At 47.2% G+C, this 22904-nt stretch overlaps 1 protein-coding gene across 3 annotated transcripts in view; it reads right to left on the bottom strand.

Annotated features, from left to right (window-relative positions):
* LOC149330163 (uncharacterized) overlaps window positions 1-22401 on the bottom strand; it is a 28127-nt gene extending 5726 nt beyond the window's left edge. The window contains exons 1-2 of one of the 3 annotated variants that reach the window (XM_089560793.1): window positions 21852-22401; window positions 18662-18828 (exon numbers count right to left, since the gene is read on the bottom strand). In XM_089560793.1, the coding sequence (XP_089416919.1) occupies window positions 18662-18768 (107 nt within the window). In that variant the 5' untranslated portion in view covers window positions 18769-18828; window positions 21852-22401. The other 2 variants (XM_089560794.1, XM_089560795.1) reach the window with 2 other exon arrangements.
* Between the last annotated feature and the right edge of the window lie 503 nt (window positions 22402-22904).

Genomic DNA, 22904 nt, shown 5'->3' with positions numbered 1-22904 from the left:
CACTCTTACCTCCCTCCTTTCCCTTACGGCGCGGTTCAGGTGTCCACCGAGCTATGTGAGACAGATACTGCGCCATTTTTCCTCAAAAACCAATTTACAATAGGGGAACACCAGGCCTTGACACCAGTCTCTTCCGCCAAACTCATGGCTGTAAGGCAACCGCATATCCACTGCTCCTAAGCTCCATGCGTCATTGGCTACGTGGGACTTAACTGGGCAAATGCAGAGGTACTTACTTAACATGACGCGCAAATATAGAGGCAGAAAGCAATATAAACGTCAGTTTGTCAGTAGTGCCCTCATTGCATGATTAAATAAGCACATACGGCACTCTCCTCTAACACCCCCCCCCCCCCCCTCACCTCACCTCTTCACGAAAAGGCACTGAAAAGTCACCGCCAAACGAAAAAATTACGCCTCAAGACGTGCGACGCTTCTCGAACGTCCTTCACGACCATGAGGCTGCCAATGATCCGAGTCAATGCGTCGCATATCATGTGGCACTTAACTGCGCGATATAGGCCACAAAATAGAAAGCGGTCATTGAATGAATACGCACTAATCCAGACTGCGAGCCGTAGTTACTATAGTCATCAATATAAAAAAAAAAATTGGCGTACGGGCTGCCCCCAGCCACGTGTTAGTTTGTCTAACCCTCTCCGAAGCTGAGTATTTTTAGCGGCGCGCCAAGCACGTGGCCTCTTCCTGGTAGACAGTTTCTGGGTGACGCAACAGCAGCCGCAGCTCGAAGCATTGACGGGCCAATTCCTGCAGTGGCGCGTTTCCGGCAGTGAAGCCCGGAAACCGGATTCAAGCAGTCGACAGCGACGGAAGAGAAAATATACGCAAGGAGCGACTAACTGCGGAAACACAGGTGCTTTACCACACTTCTTCAGAACAGGGCGCGAATCTGTGCCAATCACAGCCAAACAACTGCAACCAGCAGAAAGCTTAGTGGCTGTTCAGATGCAGTCTCAGTGCTCCCGCCAGCGCGAAACTGTGGACGCGGACACGGCATGGACGGACATGTTCATTTTTTTACTACGGGTATGGGCCGTTGCTCAGAAACATATGCCGGCAACAAGCCTGTGCTCTTTTGTGACTGCAGAAGAAGCATGTAGATCGCTGCGGTAGTCGCTAATCAGCGCATACCACATCACTAGACTAACAGGAAAGCACAACAGAACAGACGATGAAATAACGCTCTGCTAAGTCAATGCGATTGTTCGGGTAAGTTCCAGGCAATACTAATGACTGCCTAGACATGACACGCGCCTCCACATTCATCATCATCAGCCTGACTACGCACACTGCAGGACAAAGGCCTCTCCCATGTCTCTCCAATTAACCCTGTCCTTAGCCAGCTGTCGCCACCCTATCCCCGCAAACTTCTTAATCTCATCCGCCCACCTAACTTTCTGCTGCCCCCTGCTACGCTTCCCTTCTCGTGGGATCCTCTCCGCTACCCTTAAAGGACCATCGGTTATCTTACCTCCGCATTATACCTACCTTATTCTGCCTAACTCAAATATAAAAAGTAATGTCGTCTAGTTCGTGCGAGATAATGTTTATAAGTGCCTTCTAATATAAAAAAAAAACATTCATCGCAATAGTAAAAACATACCGCCATTAGTCAACCAGTTCACCTACACACAGAATACTTCAAGGCTTCGAAAAAGGACGGTAAAATACCGATTTTTTTTTTAAGTTCCTCAACTAGAAATTGAGCTGCCTTGCATAATTCCGCATATACTGCGCACAGAAAAATTAAAGAGCTAAAAACGGGTCACTGGAAGACCAGACGTCGCAGAAATATTTATCTCCGACATATTAAAGCGCATATGTTTAGAGCGACCTGCTACAACTTACCGAAACCCTGAATATTGACAAATAACAAATGGCAAGCCTCTACAACAGGCCATAATCCACACGCACACACAATCTCCCAGACTGCGGTAAATATTTCAAGAAACATATTACAGAACGGCTACTACATTCACCTAATTTGGCACAAAGGATAGGATAACAGAGAGGAAGATGAACACAGGCGCCTGTCCAATCCTTCCCGCTAAACAAGATGAATATGATATCAGACTACCGACTACAGCCCAACAGTTAACCCTTTTACAGAACGGCACTCAACTAAAGAAACCAACATTCTAAACTAACTCCACTTTTTCTATGTGACCTTCGCAATATTTCTATTACTTTCATACCATTTCGTTCTAGTCCATACAACTTTCGTGTCAGATTCAGTGAAACCAGAAAATCGTCTGTTAGAACTTCCGAGCGCAAGCCGTCTGTATGTTCCGCATCTCAAAATACAAACGTCGCAAAAACTTACCACACACACACAAAAAAAATCACACACGGTCACTGACGAGAAACGACCGATCTCGCGATAAATAATCCACCGAATATGGGATTACAGCCGCTGAGCGATTACCGCGCCACAGCGTTACGAAACGAGAAAAAAAAAAGCACGAGAGAAGTGAGGCCGACCCCCTGCATGCGCACGATTCGGCGCCAACGACGCCATCCTGCGCACCGCATCGTTTACTTTGACGTCATATGACCATGTAGGGCCCCGGCGGTGGCAGCAACAAGAACAAAAACCGCTGATCACGCTGGCCCCGGGTCTCGCCTTAGTCACCCGCGGGTACGACGGACGCGCTCTAAATGTGGCCCGAAATAGCGGCAGCCCGAAAGACACAGAAAGACGAGCCAGCCAAGGCGCCGTATAAACGCAGAAAGAAAAAAAAAAAACATAACCGAAACGCACGGTAAGGTAAAACATGGCCGCATTTGTAAATCGGAGCGTGCGTAGTCTCAAGCACCCCACAGGTTTTGGGTACCTGAGAAACTGCAAGCACCGCTCGACCAGCTCAACGGATTTGATATTCTATACAGATCATAGGCGACAATCAAACCTAACTTCAGGTTTTACCAAACATAGGCGAAACGAAATAAATATTAAAACAATGTCATTAATAACTGCGACGAGTGAGGCAGGATGGTGAAGGAGGTAGACGAAACTCAGAAAGATTGATCGCACTCCCTACAGCACCTATCCAGGAAGCGACAAAAACCATGACACCAGAGAACGAGGCCATGTCACACGTAACAACGCATCTTCGACAAAAGCTGAGCGTCAGCGAACAATATGCACTTAGGCAGCTCGTGAACCTTTCAGGTACACGCCACAATAAAACAAAAGCCATTCCGCGTCACCATTTCCAAGTTACGCGACAGTATCCAAGTGCGACACAGAAAGGAAAAACAAGACCAGAAGTTACGGTCCCGACGACGAAGATTGAACGAAGAGTTGTCGGAAGCCGTGTCACGCAGTTGCAGAAACTGCAAGCAGGAAATCAAAGTGCGTCATGCGACAGACAGGACCAAATATAGACAGGCCTTGGCCCAATGTCTCGGAACACGAGACAGCACCGCGATCAAAGCAAGCCAGCAAGAACTTGCGAAGTACTGGTCCACCACGAGTAACAACAAAGTACCAAAATACCAAACTACTACTGAAATACCGAAATCGAAGAACAAGGCTTTGATTAAGCTGTGAGTATGACTGCAAAACATGACTGCAAAGCACCGGCCATGGTACGATAAGATCGTTCCTTTCCCGGGCAAGTTAGGCCGCACGCTGTACATAAACTGCACAGTGGTCTTTTTCCATCTACTTAAGCAATGAGGCACTATGAACACGGACGCGTGAATTCAGTAACAAGCACCTGGAAGAAGCGCCACGACCGAGTGCTGACACCAGGACGAAAAAAAAAAAAACTGCTACGAAACTAAAACATGCAGAACGACTTACATTTTCGTGTATCCAATCTTCGAGAACTTTGCCGAACCACCATGTGTCGAAAAAGAAACTGCGCGTGAGCGCAGCTCACTGGCACCACCGCGACAATAAGGAGGTTACAACATGCCGCAGCAGTGCCCGCAGAAGGGAATTACGCAGTTACTGAACCACCATCACCAGGCGCGCTCCGTTCCCGAAAGCTACCCCACCAGCTGGAAAATGAGAACCCTCCCAACAACCACCAACCCCACAAGTTCCTCGTGAATCTGCTTGATTTCGGCACCGAATTTACCTAAATCGACCAAAAACTAACAAATTACTCGCGCCAAAACAGACTCCGCATTGACAACCTGCTGCGGTACACAACACGACGGAGTGGATCCAGCGCCGAGGAACGCGATTGCGACAGCACAGTTCCGCGGCTACGAAGAAAGCACACTCACTGCAAAGCGTGGGGAGTCAGTCTTCAGATACTTCAGGCCACCGTTCTCGTGCTAACTTTTCCGTAAACTGCGTAGGGTGTCCATCACATCCGGCAACGAAACGAGGACAGTTCATCAACGTTCTTCCCGCCGACACTGAAGGCCGCGGTCTTCTGGAGGCCACCCTTCTAGAGAGCCCCCGTTTCCGCGAAGCGCCCAAATGGCGCAGTCATCCAGGCACCTGAGCAGATCTGGACCGACATGTAGGGACAAGATGAGGCGAAGGGAGATGGGCGCCAAGAAGGAAGAAGGGCCACGCGGAGGGGGAGGGGAGGACGTGTGACGCAAGGCGTTTCGAGGAGCCATCCATCGCCTCTCTCCTCCTACCCTCCTTTTCCGTCCCCCCCCCCCCCCCCCCCCCCCCCCCGCTTTCCCCGACAACGAAACGGCCACCAAGCACCACCGCCGAAAACTCCAAACTGGGGCCAAATTTAGCTGCCCCCATCGCCACCGCAGCCTGCCTGCCTGCCTGCCCCAGGAACGCCAGCCAAGGAACGGCGCTCGAGCCTCCTACAGGTCGCCGGGGCAAGAGATCTCTCTCCCTCACCTCTTCGCGCCGGCCCTCTCTCGCGAGACCTCGAGAAAAACACGCGAGAGAGAAAGGACACACCAACCGCGGCCCAAATGGAAGAAGAGAAAGACGAGCGGCAGCGGAGGGCCATCAGTGGGTGACTGGGAGGATGAGAAAGTGGAGGAGGGAAGAGGAACGAGGCGGGGTCCAGGCCTTGCGCCCCGAGCTCATGTCTCTCTCTCCCTCCGAGGTCTTCTTCGCAGTCTCGCGCAGGCATTCTTTCCCCATACAAGTCACTTCGCGGTTCCCTCTCCCGTCGGCCCTCTGGAAAAAGGCAACGGCGCAGCGCGCGGTGCAGGCCCGCGGCTTGTCGGTTCGCAAGCACCTCCTATATATAGCACGTCGTCATTCGCGGTGCTTCGCCTAAGACAGGAAAAAAAAACGAGGGTAGGCTTGCGCGGCTTCTACACGATATAGGCCCATATACGACTGTGGTGCCCTGCAACAGCCAACACAAATAAGCGTTGTGGCATGTGGTCGTCAGGCTGACACAGTAAACAGAGTGAGGTACCGGACAAGAGCTGCTGCCAACCTCCCGTAAGAGCCTCAAGTGCCCGAAAACGTCCTCACAGACTTAGCTTGCGAAGCACATCAAGAAGCACATTCCAGGTACGCCTAACCAGGAACCCCGAAGACCCTTTGCGCAAAGCATAGATGTAACTCCCTGCCAAGTGCATGGAACAGAGTGCCACGTTAAGCAAACCACATTAAGAGTTCCGCCTAAGCTGTGCAGTTGAAAACTGAAACACTGTAGCAGGCATTCATCCAAGGGGCAACTATAGAGTCGGATACAACAACTCAAGAACGAAGAGGCTTTTCCCCGACAAAAGACCCCCTTCCAGCCACTGGCGTCGGCCGAATCTCATGAACCTGATGGCGTGATGATACAGCGAGGGGACTATCACCGACTATGGTAGGAGGGGACTGCCCCCTTTCATCTGCCACTCTCTGCAATGTCACACTAGTAGGTTCATGAGAATCGGCCGACGCCAGTGGCTTGAACGGGGTCCTTTGACGGGGAAAAGCAGCTTCGTTTTTGAGTTGCATCCGACTATAGGTGTAAACAGAAAACAATGTCAGGAATGCCACAGCGTCCTGTCAACTTTCTTTCTTGTTAGCCACATCTTGTACCAGCTCGATGGTCTATCCCTCACAATAACGTGAAGTGTCAAACGCAAAGTTGCAAAACGGAGTAGAACGGAAACGCATTGTACAGGATTGGTGTGCCAACAACAGCTGTCTCGCACTAGCCAAGTCCTGAGTCAGCCCAGTGCACGAGGTCTGAATATTCACTATGTGCCCCGACTGATACTCCATCCATGACCAACGAATCAATATAAACGTTGCGTGGAGAAAACTGCACCACCCCAAGAAACAAAACCGCGCGTAAGGGACCTTATGGAATACAAAGTTTCACGGAGGTCTTCAGTGCATACACCGCAGCACGAGCAAGAAAACTTATTAGCGGATACCCCTTCGAGCTGTTATACCGGGTGCTTCAGGGAAGACGCCCACTAATTTTTAACAATAGGCTTTCTTCAGGTATGACGGCGGTTTCTGCGGTCATGAAGACGCACCTACCTCTACATACGGCGCAAATACCTATCAACATCAGCGTATAACATGAAATACAGCTACTCAAGAGGAACACTGCGCAATGAATATCCAGCTGCAGTTTTTTTCACTTTTTTTTAGACTCGAGGCATACCACAAAAACACTTCAATGAGAAAGCAGAAACGAACCGGATCGAGAGTGACAACCTTATTACACAAGCACAGCAAGAAATTTCACCTTTTTGTTTCACAGCGCTCCTTCTCAGCCTCGTCTCGAGCTCTGCTGGTTGAAAAGTAGTTAAAACAAACCACCACAATCTATACGGCGCATAAGCAGTGCCTGCTGACGACACGCGTAAGCGCCAGCTGCAAACATGCACCATGGCACTTCGCATGCCTAGTTGGATCGCGCCTGCGTGCGCACGTGCCTCTGCTTTGAACGAGTTTTCGAGGCAGCGGAACAATTTTAGCGCACTTCCCGGAGGAAGCCAAACCTGGTGGAAAAAATAGTCGAATTAAATTATTTAGCCCGGCCTGCTCAAGCTCCCAGCCTTATACGAACGGATTGCTGCAGGAGAAGGTTTCATCTTTCAAACCTGCACTCGGAGGCAGGGCAAATGAGCAAGCTTCTAATTCGCCACGAAAAGCCTAGATAGACGCCACACTCCTTCAGTAAAACGTCATATAACATCGATAAATAAAACAAAAAAAAACGGCGATTACACGCGTGGCAATGGGGTTGATGAGCGCTAGCTTTGGAGACACAACCCGTTTCAGTCCCATTTACTCATCGTCGATATTATTCATGCCGGCTAGTCCACAGCCTTCCCTCAAGTTTCCCATCCTCGGTGCGTCCGAATTCCGCGAAAGCCAGCGCGCGGGGACTGACCGGAGAAAGAGCTATTAGGCACTTAGCATACCGTGCACCGCGTTAACGTTACCGGAGTACCGAAAACTCGCCCACTGCCAGTGCGCACGTGCCGATTGGTCTCTATGCGGCAGGCGAACACGCAGCTGCCGGGTACCTGGCGCCATCTCGCGTCCTCCGGGAAATCTGCGCATGCGCACTGACGGTGCGCGTGATCCCGGTACTGCGGTAACGGTAATACGGTATGCTAAAGTTGTCTATCGTCTGGAGAGGTTGCGAACATATTTTTTCGACGCTTCCCCCACCCCCTCACCCCCCTCTGCTCAAGCCCTCGCACGGGTGTCCGGCCAAGTGTACTGTTACACTTTCGGACCGTGCAACGTGGTCGACACGGACTCTCACTCACAACTGCACAACGGACAGCTTCGAAGAGCAGGACGCCCACTGTCGAAACCCGCGGCTCCCTTGCTGGGTCGCTGGTCATTCAGAGGGTCGTGGTTTTCGTAGTAGTTCCAGGGCTAACAGCGTAGGGACTGTTTTATGACTTCCAGGCCCGGTTCTTCGCCGTTTCTTTCCGCTTTTCCTTTGCCTTCAAAGCCCGGCTGTGGCGTCTGTGTGCCTTTACTTTATAACTGTTTTCCCTACAATACGGGCACCGCGGGGGAAGGAGCGCTCGGGCCACCGACTTTCCTGTTCGCCGCGGACACTTCCTGGCTAACCAAAACTACTACGTCTTTCTTGGGAACCGCTCTTCCTAAGAGCTGGCGCTCCCATAGACAATAAAGCCGGGAGGAGAGGGTCACGTGCACTTCTGCAGACTCCCTCGTTCCTTTTCCCATAATGCGCTTAATCTAAATAACGAACGACCACCGACTACCTGCACGCAATCACAAGTTCTTACAAAGTACAACCGGGACTGGAGTGACCGCTCGCTTCAATAACCTACTTTGAGGAGCTCCCAAACCCGCCAGGATCGTTCGCATGACCAGAGGTCACATATTTTCGAGAAGGCGCCATCCTAGGCCCACACGTGCTTACCATCCCTTCTGGATAACATTTTGACCAGGTGGTCAAGGCCAGTTAGGACAAGATACGAAGGCGTCGATGCCGAACCCGATGTCGATGCCATTTACACCAAGGACCGCTGAATGCATGACTACATTCGCTGCCAGAGGTTTGAAGCCAACTGAGAGCTGGTGCTACGATTATCCTTCGGTTTACAAGTTTTCGGAAGAGTAAGTGATAATTTTTAATTATTCATCGCTTGGTGTCGCACACGTCGATTAAACGTTACGACACCGACGCCAGCTAGTCCGACTAATGTCTCCCATACGGCTGCCGTTGCGTAAGAGAACAAAATGAGAAAGAGCAACTTTAATTCAGCCAGTCGCCAACACTTAGGTCCCAAAAACATGAAACAAAAAAGAAGGCTACATCATTTTTCAAAGCGAGGATAACAAAGTAAGGCGACACCACACAAACACACACACACGGTTGTATAGACGCGACAACGGCACACGCAGTATGAACGGCCAAAGTAGCGGAGAAAAAAAAAGAACAACGAACCGAAGAGAAAGAAAGGCGGAGGAAAAAAGAAGCAACCGGCGTTAATGGCCGCTGAAGATCTGGCACAAATCCCGGGGCCCGCACGCAGGCGTACCACCCGAGGCCGAAACAGCAGCGCAAGCCTCGGGCATACATACACAAAGAGCAGGAGGCAAGTTTCTGCGGCGCTGGTGCCGTGGGTTCCCTGCTGACGCAGTTGCAAGGAGCGCGTGCGCGTCTTTCCGTTCCCGTTTAGGGCTAATTCTGGAACTGGGTTTCGCGCGCGCGCGGAGACGCATTTACGCGCGCTCGGCGAGCACGCGGGACCCGGGCCCTATTCTGCACCGCGCACGCGGCCAAGGCGGAGCCTGCGCGCCATCACCGGTGTATGAGAGAGAGAGAAAGGTGGGGAAGGGAGAGAGCACCGCCCACGGCGGGAAAACTCGCGCGCGAAAAAGACGAATTTGTTTTCCTGCCATAATCTCAGGCGCGCGATTGTTCTGAATTGCCTGCCAGACACGTGTGCATACGACCTATCTTCGAGTAGGATATAACTCAAGAATGAACCGTCTTTTCACTAACAAAGGACCCGCCCCCTTTCCAGACAATAGCGTCGGCCGTTTGTGATGAACCTGCTACAGCCGGATACAATTCAAGAGCAAAGCGGCTTTTCCCTGTCAAAGGAACCCCCTTGGGGCCAAAGGTGTCAGCCGATTCTCATGAGTCGGCTAACGTAACAATGCAGGGAGTGGCAGATGAAAGGGGATAGTCCCCTCCCTGCATTGTTGAAATATTCCCTCCCCCTCCCACCTCCATTGTCACGCCGCTCCCTGCATTGTTATGGTAGCAGGTTCATGAGAATCGGCCGACGCCATTGACTGGAAGGGGGTCATTTGACAGAGAAAAAGCCGCTTCGTTCTTCAGTTGTACCTGCCATATAGATAGACTAATGGGAAGGGAAAGCGAGGGCGCTGAAGGGTTCCAGAAGTATAGTGTTCCTATATAATATAGTGTATAGTGTTCCTGTATATGCTCCCTGCGGGAGCATATACAGGAACACTTGAGCTCGAGGCGAAAGTTAGCGACTCGAGCGAGAACGTTATAGGCGCCTATAGCAAATCATTCTACTTTAAATATGAGCGCTTGTATTGGTAATGCGTCTGCCGGTATCTTGTGCTCGCCCTTCCTTAGCTGTAGGGCGGTTAGGCCTTGGCTTACCAAGCCGCAGAGTACCGCTTCTAGCTCGCCCTGTTCAAATTTCTAAATTGTGAGTAAATGAATTAATCTCGCCACCGGGTGCATGCTATGATAACCCTCGAAATCCCTTCAACTGATACGCCGCCTTGCCGCAGAGATGTGGTCGGAACAGACAAGGCTGCTCGATCTCCCGTAGCGGCCGTGGCACCTACCGATCATGCCGATATCTGTGTAAGCACGTAGCCGTTGCAGTCGTAGTGGCTGTACGCCCCTATGAGAGCTACGTAGAAGAGGTAGAGATTTAAAGCAGTTAAACCGAGTAGACGTGCGAAAGAATGTGCTTAGCCTGGTTGACTCGTGGTTTTGCTTTTCTGGGTCGTCGCCACGTCTGGCGCCGATATTAGTTCGATAGTAACATTAGTCGATGAAGACGGTCTTCAACGCATAGCGCGAATGTGTTGCAGTTTAACACAAGGCGTGATCGGTTGCTGCGATAGCACAGTGATATCGTGCAGTGGCCAGCGAAGCTGATCCGTTAGCGCCGCCGGGGGCTTCGGATCCCAGTCACGGCATTATTTATTTGTGTTTTGGCCAAGGTCACCCTCAATGCCAAGCTTCACACAAACTCGGTGAGCCGGTTAGACCTCGAGAAGTAAAGCTTCGCACTAAAAAAGAAAGCTAACGCCTAGCCATCCTAGATGACGTGATGATCTTCTAACTCTTGATAACACGCCCCTAGCTATACGCCAACCAGATGGCCTTAAGAATAAGACTTTCCCGGCCGTCCTACCTAGGTGTGCAGTCTATGCGCCCGGGATGCGGGATAGATATTTTTACTCTGTGCCACTGAAGATAACAAACAGGGCATTCCAAGATACCTTTCCCGGTTAACAAAAAAAAAAACCCACGGGTAGAACATATCGCTCGAAGCTCGAACGCCCCACAGCTAACGGCCTGCATCTGAATAATGCAACGGCACTGTTCTACCATCGCTCCATCTGCATTTTTACGGCACCATGCGATAAAACGTTGTCGGGATAGCTGATGCATGCTACTACTCGACGGTCATTCGATGTAGTGCTGTAAATCAATTCAGTACTATAGTGCTTGTTCTATCAGGTGACCGATACTCTAGTCAGACGCGTGCGTAGCAAGACTCCTTTCTTTCTAGGATTTCCTGAAAGAAAAACTTGCAGTACAGCGTCTGTCCCGTCTACTGCAAGTGTTCCGGAGTGTATCTCCAGTAAGAACCGTTATACAATACAACCCGCGCTTGTATGAACCTTCGGCTCATCGCGCAGCTATGCAACGCGCAAAGATTCGAGAAACAATCACAGACGTTGATCACGACCACTGACCCGAGACGTCGACCGTGTATGTCCCCCTCTACTGGCTAGAGGCCAATTCTTGAAATCGCAGTGTGCCCTCCTCCCGGATCACAGCGGATGACTCCCAGAGCATGAGCAGCCCAGGGCGCGCTGTTGTCTCGAAATCGTGACCCGGAGGCCACGCGCCACGTTGCCAAATCTCGAGTGTGCCCGGGGCGCATACTGACACTGCCGTTGTTTTCTACGGTCCTCCAAGCGTTTCCAAGGAGGAGTGTCTATGACACGCGTACCCTCGCTCGCCCTCCAAGTTCACTCCGCGCTGATGACGCGCGTAGCGCATGCGCAATCGTACCACAGGACGACGAACTCGAGGGAGCAGCCACATCAAATCTAAGGGGCGCATTGTCTTCGAACTGTAAACATTGCGTGTGGCGGCAGTAGTCCTTTAACACGATGCAGAATGAACCAGTATGACGTAACTCCCGAGCATGCGGTCCTTTACGAGTGCAGAAAAGTGGACAGGTAGGAGCAACGTCCGCAGATCAAAATGGTAGTACAAAACAAAGGTGACCCAGGAGAGAAAGAGAGAAACAGATTATTTGAAGTCAAACTATGTATCCTGCCTTGGTCACTGAGGTGTAGATGCTTGGTCATGGAGGAATTACCCCGGAGTCAGCTGGCTCGTCAGCTTGCTCGCGAAATTAGTAGCCGGAAATCATCATCATCATCAACCTGACTACGCCCACTGCAGGGCAAAGGCCCCTCCCATGTCTCTCTAATTAACCCTGTCCTTCGCCAGTTGCGGCCACCGTATTCCCGCAAATTTCTTAATCTCATCCGCCCACCCAACATTCTGCCGCCCCCTGCTACGTTTGCCTTCTCTTGGAATCCACTCCATTACCCTCAAGGACCACCGGTTATCTTGCCTTCGCATTACATGCCCTGCCCAAGCCCATTTCTTCCTCTTAATTTTGACTAGGATGTCATTAACCGCATTTGTTCCCTCACCTATTCAGCCCGCTTACAATCTCTTAATGTTACACCTACCATTTTTCTTTCCATAGCTCGCTGCGTTGTCCTTAACTTAAGCTGAACCTCTTTGTTAGCCTCCACGTTTCTGCTGCATAGGTGAGTACAGCTGTTGTAGACTTTTCTCGTGAAGGATATTGGCAAACTGCCATTCATGATCTGAGAGAACTTGTCATATGCGCTCCACCCCATTCATCTTCTAGTTATTTCCCCCTCATGATCCGGATCAGCGGTCACTACCTGCCCTAAGTAGACATATTCTCTTTCTACTTCCAGCACCTCGCAACCAACTGCGAACTGCTGTTCCCCTGCTAAGCTGTTGAACATTACTTTGGCTTTCTGCATATTAATTTTTAGCCCCACCGTTCTGCTCTGCCTGTCTAACTGATTGATCATGCTTTGCAGTTCATGTCCAGAGTGACTTAGCAAGGCAACGCCATCAGCGAATCGCAAATTACTTAGGTATTCTCTATTAACTCTTATCCCCAACAGTTCCCATTTCAGGCCCTGGAATACTTTCTGTAAACAGGCGGTGAATAGCATTGGCAAGATCATGTCTACCTGCCTGACACCTTTCCTTATTGGAATTTTATTGCTGACTTTATGGAGCACTATGGTAGCTGTGCAATCGTAATAAATATCTTCCTATATTTTCAAATAACACTCTTCCACCCCCTGATTCGGCAATGCCTGCGTGACAGCTGAGGTTTCCACTGAGTCAAATGCTTTCTCGTAATCAATAGAGGCTATATATAGGGGTTGGTTATATTCTTCGCATTTTTCTATCACCTGATTGATAGCGTGAATATGGTAGATTGTCTAGCATCCTTTACGAAAAAGTGCCTGATCATTTGGTGGATTGAAGTCAAGGGTTGTCCTCACTCTATTAGCGATTACCTTAGTAAATACCTTATAGGCAACGGACAGTAAGCTAATCGGTCTGCAATTCTTCAAGTTCTTGACGTCTTCTTTCTTATGAATTAAGATAATGTTAGCGTTTTTCCAAGCTCATGATACGCTCAAGGTCACAAGGCATTGCGTATACAGGGTGGCAAGTTTTTCTACCACAATCTCTCCTCTGTCCTTCAACAAATCTGCTGTTATCTGATCCTCACCAGCTGCTTTCCCCCTTTTCATTCCTCCTAAGGCTTTCTCTACTTCGTCCTTCGTTACTGGCGGGATGTCTCACCGCTGTGCTCGACTGCCTCTCTTAGTAACTTTCTGATTACTACATTCGCTACTGTATAGATTGGTGTAAAACTCTTTGGCTACTTTAACTATCTTATCCATATTTCTAATGACACTGCCCTCTTTGTCTTTCAGCGCATACACACGGTTTTTGCAGTTACCTAGTTTACTCTTTACTGCTTTTTGGCTACCTCCGTTCTTTAGAGAATGCTCAATTTTCTCCATGCTAAACTTCCTTAGGAGCCGAACGCCGCTCCTTTAAGATATTACTGTTGATAATTACTATTCACTGAATTACTCTTGCAGCTGTGCCTTACAGCAAAAAAGCGAGGAAGTCAGGTTACTGAGCAATCCACAAACATAACTATAAATGCTCGTCATAATGGGAGTAGGTTCGGACTCTGCACACAAACTTTTTACGGAACAAAATTACTGTCATGTGCATTACAGTTCTTGTTAAATTAACTTGGTTTTTGATTATTGACTTTGCTCCTTCACGCTTTTGAAACAAAGATGATGGTCAATGTTGTACTACATTACTTTCATTGTATTTTTGCATTATGCATTTCTAGATCCCCTCTAGCCATTCCACATATCTACTGGACTCTCTTTGATTGCTGCTGCTAATTAATTGCAATGATGTGTACACACAGCTTTAAGGGGTCACACAACCATCAAGCCATTTGTCAGCGCTGTTACACACTACCGTCAAGCCATTTGTCAGTGCTGTCAAAATCACGTATGGATGCTAAATACATTTCGATTCAATCTGATGATCCCCTGGTCTCTCCGTGCCCATGGCTAACCAAGCCTATCTCTACAAGAAGACCTTCACACAACACTGTCAAGCACAGCTTACCATGCTCTGACAAGCCCAGACTGCACATTCGCAAGTACAGTCTGTCTAGGCAGCCACACCATTGGTGAACAGGTAATTTAACCGGTGGTCAACAGGTAACTTCAGATTTCTAATTTCTCCAGACTCCACTGACTTTCTCTCAATACTACAATTTATACAGATTTTCGTAATATCCGAGATTGTTGCATACTTTGAAGAGCTAAATTTTCAGCGCTTTCAAATTAGTTTCTCAATGCTGAGAACTTAATGTATTGGATCACGTATTGAAGCATGGAAGGATGGGACTATTCCCTTTCATTAGCCACTCTCTACGTTGTTGTACTAGCAAGTTCATGAGAATTGGCCAACGCCAATGGCTGGAACGCGGGCCCATTGAGGGGGGAAGGCCGCTTCATTTTTGAGTTGTATCCAACCATCTCTGAGGCAGAAAACAGCAGACGGGATGCCACATAAAAGCGCTTTCTGACTCGTCACAAGATAACGAGCCCGATAAAGGCAGGGCCCTGGAAAATGTGCCTTGGTAGAGAAAACCAGTTCAATTCCAATTCCAGCCGTTCGCTGACAGAAACGACTAGTCTTGTGGCATTCCTCCTCCCGTAAGTATATTTTCCAAGATGTATGCCCATGAGTGTGTTTACTGTGCCAGCAGATAAGATAAACATATATTGTCTCCCAATATAAGAAATTGTGAAATTGTGTCCCAATATCAGAACCTGTGCATGTACTACTGGAAGCCCCCACTGAAGACCGAACTTGGAAAGATATTCGAGGTGGTAACTTTGATTTTATACTAGCTCGCAACCTGCAAACCACCGCTGTCCCATATCCAGATTTCTTAAAATTAGGAACTGAGTGGTAGTATGTGAAATCCACCTCTCCACAGAGGTTATGCAGCCAGGGGACACTAAGTGAAGTGTTAACTATTAGCAACAGGTATCCAATTAATTAACTTATATTACTGTACAGGCGCGGCCATAAGTAAACGGAGCACGCTACTGCGTTCTAAGTGCAATCATGCCTTCTCCATTGGTAATGAAGTAGCGTTGTTTCTCTACAAGAAAGCCCACCAACCTCTGCTACCAGCATGCGGGCACCACTTCTGGAAATTTCAATTAGGTGACGCGTGAAAAATATTCGAAGACAGTTGCGTGTTCCGTTTACTTTTGTCCGCGCCTGTACTTTCTAGCTACTGCATTTAGCATCAATGTTTACATGGGAAACATAGAGGTTGTCACATTTCTAGACTACTACATTTTGTACAATTCTACAGAACGCATGTTCAGAGACATTCTGAGGAAGCACACATGCTAGAATTCTAAAATGGAACTGTGTAGGGATACGACTGCCACTTGGTTAATTGGAAGCCTCATGGTGACAATTCTGATGTAACTTTGTGTCCCTCTTGAAGCATAACTTATGTGCAAAAATGGATGTCATGCACATCTTAGCATCTAATTTTAAGACTCTGTAATACCCCTGTCACACAAGCAAATTTATTGTCATTCTAGTCGAATGACATTAGCACCTAATGTCATTAATCGACTGCTACACGGGAACATGTAATGTCATTAGGTTCGAATGACATTCGCCATCGAATGAGTTAGGGGAACTCATTCGCATTCGATCTCAAACCGGATGCATACTCTGGACACCTGATACGCAGCAGAAACAAGCGATGTGAAAAAATAATGTGCACACTGCCAAACTTAGAAAGTGTATTTATTTAGTTCAGCTAAAAAATGTTAACGTTGGTGTGAATCTGTTCACACTAGAGGCTGTCGTGGATAGCTACTACTCTCGGTTTCAGCAGCAGCCAACAGCAATGGCCAAGCATGAAGCAGCGTCTTTCCCACGACCGTCAGTCATTTTGGGTTGCATATTTCTTGCTGGTTGGCGTGCCATGTTCATTAAGCTCGAAAGTACTTAAAGACGCAACTGAGCAGTTCATTTTTTGGAAGTCATTCCCATGCTCCGCGTGTGTCCGTGCGATGCCATGTCAGCCATTTTGTTTGTTTACATTTATCGGATTTGTGGTTGACTTTGTACTTGGTTTGGCTTTTGATGGCTGAAGTGTGCAGAATGGCTGGAAATAATATTTTAAGCTTATAATACGGCACACAAATGTTCTCACCCGCTTTTGAAACACTGCACAACAATTTCAAACACCTTTTATGCGCGCTGGTGTCTTTCAGTTGTACTATTCTTTTTTTAACTGATCGTCAATGCTATCATTTTCGAATGACATATTTTTCAGCGTAGCACCGAAAGAGACCAAATGACATCCAAAGGATTGAATGCCATTAGGTTCGAATTACATAAAATTTGCTAGTGTGACAGGGGTATAAAGCTTAATTTTGATCACCCTGTTAAGGACAAGATGCAAGTTTAGGTGCTGATGGGGCTGCCAGCTAATGTTTCACTGCAAAAAAATTTAGTAGCTGTAAGGATAAAACTGCAGTGGTAAGGAAATACATGAATCTTCACTACGCAAAAACAATAATAAAAGAGGTGAAGTATTGCCTGCAAAGCCTGTGCAGAGAGCCTATTCTAATTAAAAAATGAGCCACATCCAGATGTTGTACTGAATAACAAACTAAATCCGGATATTTTATAAGAAAGTGCTTGGAAAGCCGGCATGGCGACCATCTTGAGTTCATGCCTCATAGCTCAGACTGTTTCAAGTATGGTTTCACTTCTTCCGGCTCCAGCACTTCTTATGGATTGCAAACAATGTGCTAGACATCTGCGAAATATCTGAACCCAAAAAGTGGCAACGAAATGATAAGAAGCCGCATTGCCGAAAAAGCAAGGATAGACCATTGCTGCACTGAACCAGAATTCATTCCAGTTATCAAAGATGCTGTATAGTAGGATAGGATAAAACTTAAAAAAAAATGGCTGACGGTTCAGCATTGATAAGCACGAAATAGTGTGCGAAAGCAAGTTTTTTCAGGTTGACACGTTGCAGACTGACACGACGTAGCTGAAAGCGTGATTGAGGTGTTCACTGACCAAGGGAACCAGCTATGTGTGTCTTCAACTTTTTTGTCAATGCCAATTTACCCAATGTGTTCTTGCCATGTTTCTGCTACAGCAGTGTACACGCCAATGCTTGCAGTGCACATCTCTCTGTCACTACCATAACACAGCTCAAAGTGCAAATATTAGTTTCATAGTAGTATTAGTTGATGAAGAAGACGATGCGCAATGCAAAAATCAATAGAGTGTATACCAGTTTAACACGAGACGTGTTTGGCAGTGGCGATGGCTTAGCGCTCTTGTGCAGTGGCCAGTGAAGCTAATTTGTTAGTGCCACCATGGGTTCGAATCCCGGTCACGGATATTCATTTGATTTATTTTTATTTGTTTATTTCACTTGGCACAAACCCACAAACATCGCAAGATCTTGTTCAGGGTTTACCCATCAGAATAGTGCTTTTGCACTAAAACAACAGCTTATAACAATGAGCCATGGTTCGTGGCACACGGTCTTAGTCCACTAACCAATCACAACAGTACACGAAATCAACTTATTAATGTTTGATGATCTAAAACAAGTCAGATATATCAAAACTGTTTAGCTTCCAATTTCGTCTCGTGGTTAGCTTGTTTATTAGGTAACAAGAAAGCTATAACTAAGGAACACTTTTTTCTGTCGTGGAGAAATTCTGTGCGGCAGTCCTGAAAGTCGGCACAGCTTGACTGCAGACTTAAGTTTTATCTGATTATAGTTAACTTTACTGCTGCCAAAGTGTTAAGGTGAAAAAAAGCCGACCCTGATGTGAGTGCTAGTCATAGAACCCTGCTTTCCATGTTGTTTGTGTTAGTGGAGCTTAGGCCGGATAGCATTAGTAGGCCTGACTGCACACACTGAATGTTCTAATTGCTTTTCTGCCGAATTTGCAACAGAACTAGTTTTAAGCGCTGTTTTTATTAACACAGCTGGAATACACTACTACGCAAATAAAGGGTGTTATCTAGTGTTTCACTTCTACACAAGCCAAATGGTAAGTTTACATTATAATATCGGACAAATTAAATGCATAATTTATCATTACCTGCTGGTGCTGAGTTTCTCTATTGTGCATGGAAAGAATATCGCACAACCGCTTTCACACTGCTACATTTTTTGAGAACAGCAAGCCATCTTTTCGAAACTCAGTTTCTGTCCAGGTGGATTTGGCTGATTTCAAAAAAAAATATCTCAAGTAACCGTAACTTACACACTAGATGGCTGATCTTTTTTTGTCAGGGCACTGCACGGAGCATCCAGCACTGTCATCTTTGCTCCAGGTCTTGTTCCCTTTAAACAGCGAAACGTCCTCTGCATGCGTTAGGGCATGGCGGTCGAGCTTGAGGATTGATGCCAAACAGCTCAGCTCACAGGTTTCTGCAAAATAAACAAAAAACACGAGCTGATGTAATGTCAAGAAGCTAACGCCACAAAATGCATGAACCACAAAACAAACTAAGGTACGTACATCAAGACTGCTCGAATAGGACGAGAATGAGAGGCAAAGAAACAGCCGCTGTGATGGCATCATGGCTGAATGGCTAGGGTGCTCGGCTACTGACCCAAAACATGAGGGTTCCATCCCAGCCACGGCAGTAGCATTTCAATAGAGACAAAATGCTAGAGAACCATGTACGGTGTGATGCCATGGCACGTTAAAAAACCCCAGGTGGTCGAAATTATTTGGCGCCCGTCACCACACTGTCCCTCCTAGTCTGAGTTGCTTCGGGACATTACGAATATAACACCACTGGCGCAGACTCCTACTAATTAATGATATCGCAATCACAAGCTATATATGCAAGAAACCAAAACTCCCAACCACCTTTGTCATTCACACATGAACAGGTAATCAGTGACACACCGCTTTCTCAAAAATATTACACAAGGGCAAACAAATCTGCAATAAAATTATGTAACACTGCTGGAGGCCAGGTGAATCAACAAGGGAATCCAGATATCAGACCACTAAGCATTTCATGTAAAAAACAGGAAGAAAGATATGTAGACGGCAAAATGTTAATTAACAGACAACCTGAATAAAAATGAAAGACGAGGCAAAATGTGCAACGGTAACATAGATGGCCGAATGGATAACAACCATCATCAACAGTAAAGTCGATGCCGCGTTAATAAAATGTGATTGAGGCAGCTGCGACTCTAAATTTTCGCCAATGCCCACTGGTGGCGCTGCCTGTTCACTGCGAGTGCTGCCCCCTGGGTTCCTGCACAGTGCGTATACTAGTCCCATCAAAGGCTAATTCAGAGGTTTTTTTTTAATATTTAAGCATGTAGTTATAATCACATTCGTTATAAAATCCCCCTTGCTACAAACACCACATGAAATTACATATTACAGCAAAAACAGGAAGACAGAACTAACACTGTGTTCATGGCCAGCAACAGCACTGCACTTGAAACAGCAATCACGTCATAAACATTAGAAAAAACATGGATACGCGTGCTGAATGGATGAAATAGTAACTGAAAACGATGATTCCGTTCACAAAATACCTGAGATGACGAAATACAAGCATCAAAATATTGTTCAGCATGCAAGAGGCAGGCAAGGTTGAAGTGAATAATGTACAATGAATAATGTGCGATTAATGTTTGTAACGTCTCAAAGTCAGTGCTGTCGTAGAAATCACCTGCACCGAGGCCACAGAAAAGGGAAACTTTTAAGAGCAATTTGCACAGAAACAAAAACATCACACGGCAGCCATATGAAGTTTCATTTCATTTCAAAATTTCGCAGAAGTGTCGAAAAACAAAAAAAGCTGTAGTAAAAGTTTTGTTAGAATATAAGAAGCTCGGAAGATGCCCATATGTTCCCTTTAAATAGCTAAACACAAGATCACGTGAAGAGAAAACGGAAACAGAAGGCATGAAAGATTGTTTGGTGCTGAAATCAATACCTTCGGCATTGATCAGAGTGCATAGGCCTCACGAGGAAATGGACAGCATCAACAATGCCTATTTATGCATGCACTGCACATAGGCCGGGAAAACTTTTACTACACCACTGCTATAACTATGAGAGGGGCTCAAGAAAACTCACGGTGCATAACAGGTACTGTAAAGTTTGAAGTTAAAGAAAATCAATAAATAAAGTAAAATAAATCATAACATAAGGTTTGAAAGCAAAGAAAAGAGAACAATACAAATGAAAAAATTCTTTAAGTATTTCAAACCATAAATACGGGCTACTGAGGGACAGACTGGAAAAGCCATGGCTGCAGCAACGGCTTACCGTGTCCTAAAATCTAGTAAGCAATAAGTGCTTTCTATAATCCACTACTACCAATAAGTGGATGCATTTGCCACGAGTATGACCTGTGAAGCTGTCGTGCTGGCCTGAGCAGCAGAACGATTTCACTGCTAAGCCACTATGACACACAACTTTAGCAAGTGCATAAAGGCATAAAGCGAAATTCTCAGCAGTCAGGCATAGGCTCCTTAAACAGTGCAAATTTTGAGCACGACAAGTGGCAGAATGAAAGATATTATTCTGCAAACTTCGGTTATGCACAACATGACGGTATGCGCGAGTTCACACTCAAAGCAAGTGTTTTGTGGGTATGATGGCCCCGTTCTCGGAAAACCTTTGGTGACCTTCCTGTAGTGGAAAAGCAATGCCTACAGCAGGGTCTAGTCAAGCATTCAACCAGAAAAATAGGGACAGAACTGCTGTTCACTTGCATCTTTTGGAAGTGTATGTGCAAGAATACTCGATTCATATGTATGACTTACAACACAAATGCAGTTACAAAAAGAACAGCATCCAAACCTGATGAAGTCGACGCTGATTTGAGTAAAAAGCGCTCCAGTGATCTTCTCTTGCTGAAAATGACCAATTAACGGCGATATCTTTGCTGAATGGGATGGAAGTTTGAAACAAAGTTGAAGTTTCGCTTCTTTTTTCCTTCCCTCATAAATAACAAACGTGACACAGTTTCTAATGCGAGTAAGTCAAAGCGACCACACACCACACAGCGCTCACACAACTAAGGCAACAGTGCAGGCTTGGTACTAATCGCGAGAACGTTTGTTGCACCCTACACCGATAACCGAAACACAGACGACTAAACAACACGGACGACTCAACACAAAGGCTCGCAGTCGGTTTTCGTTTCGCGAACAAAGCAAGTGCAAGGCAGCTGTCTACAAACATACAAGTACAGAACGCACTAAAAGCAACTCTTTACATCCTGTACTGCGCGCGGCAAAAAAAAAAAAAAAAAAAAAGATCGGTCGTGTGGATAAACAGCGCGGGTGCAAAAGTCCGAAGGCGCCGCAGTTCAAACATGGACCATGTGAAACAAGAAAAAGCACCCACTCGAAATTGCAAAGGAAAGCACGATACATATGTGATACACTCATAGCACAACACATCTCACCTGTTCACGGCAGCAGCGACGCAGTAGAAATGTTGTCACTGTCTTTCAAGTCACGCCAAGTCACTCTGGTGCAAGTACCTTCGCCGCACCGCGCCCGACGAACAAGCCACTGCGCGCATCACGGCACACCGTCGCAAACAGCGGAGCTGGTGGTCGTAGACCGTCGACCGACTTCGGGCGCGGAAAGCCTCAACACGCTGCCGTCGCCCTGAAAACGCGGCGGCGACCGCTGTGGCTCCATTACGATCCGGTGCATATTAGGCAAGCCGGGGTCGCCGACTCGAATTTCAACCAAATTTGGCAATCCCGTTGACTGGTGCTGCGCGCTTTCCTCGGACGTCACGAGCGCGCTGCAGCCCAAAATAACACGCACACCTCGATTCCAGTTCGCCGTAGATGCAGCGATACGCAAGCGGGCGAATCGCTAGGAATCGACTAGAAGGAAGCACGTTACACTGCGGACACGATGCGACGCATTAATAATAAAATACGCAGCATCAACACGGTATTGCCGAGCACCCACGCACAGTCAACGCGAGGAGGGCACAGGGCGCAGCCATGTTTGTTTGTATAAAAAGTTCAGGTGAATTGAAGTGCTGTAGTACATTGCTACGAGTTGCATAAACCTACCGCAGTGCTATAAGTGTGTATAGGCTATGAAATAGCAAACTCATACAAACAGAACTATTATTTATTGTTTGCTTACGTTCATAATGCTCCTTGACAACCGAGTCTCTCCATCTAGCAGAGTGGCGCAGTGGAAGCGTGCTGGGCCCATAACCCAGAGGTCCGTGGATCGAAACCACGCTCTGCTACAACTTTTTTTTTTCGCGTTTATGCTTTTTTTTGTTTGGCGACCGTCATCATGCCTTCAGCCAGTACAAGGCCAGCGTGGAATCTGACGTCGAACAAGTTGAAACCTTCCTTTCATTTAGCATGCATTTATTTGCATGGACTCATTTTGTGTTCGCTGGAGAAAACAGGGTAGCGCATGTCACCCAAGGGCAAAGTGATCATCTGTAGGCTTATAAACTGGGTCCATAGCATTTCACC

Source organism: Amblyomma mixtum, chromosome 9 (assembly GCF_055824585.1).
Source record: "Amblyomma mixtum isolate Tamu chromosome 9, ASM5582458v1, whole genome shotgun sequence".
Classification (NCBI taxonomy): Eukaryota; Metazoa; Arthropoda; class Arachnida; order Ixodida; family Ixodidae; genus Amblyomma; species Amblyomma mixtum.
This window is presented reverse-complemented; position numbering and strand designations above follow the sequence as displayed.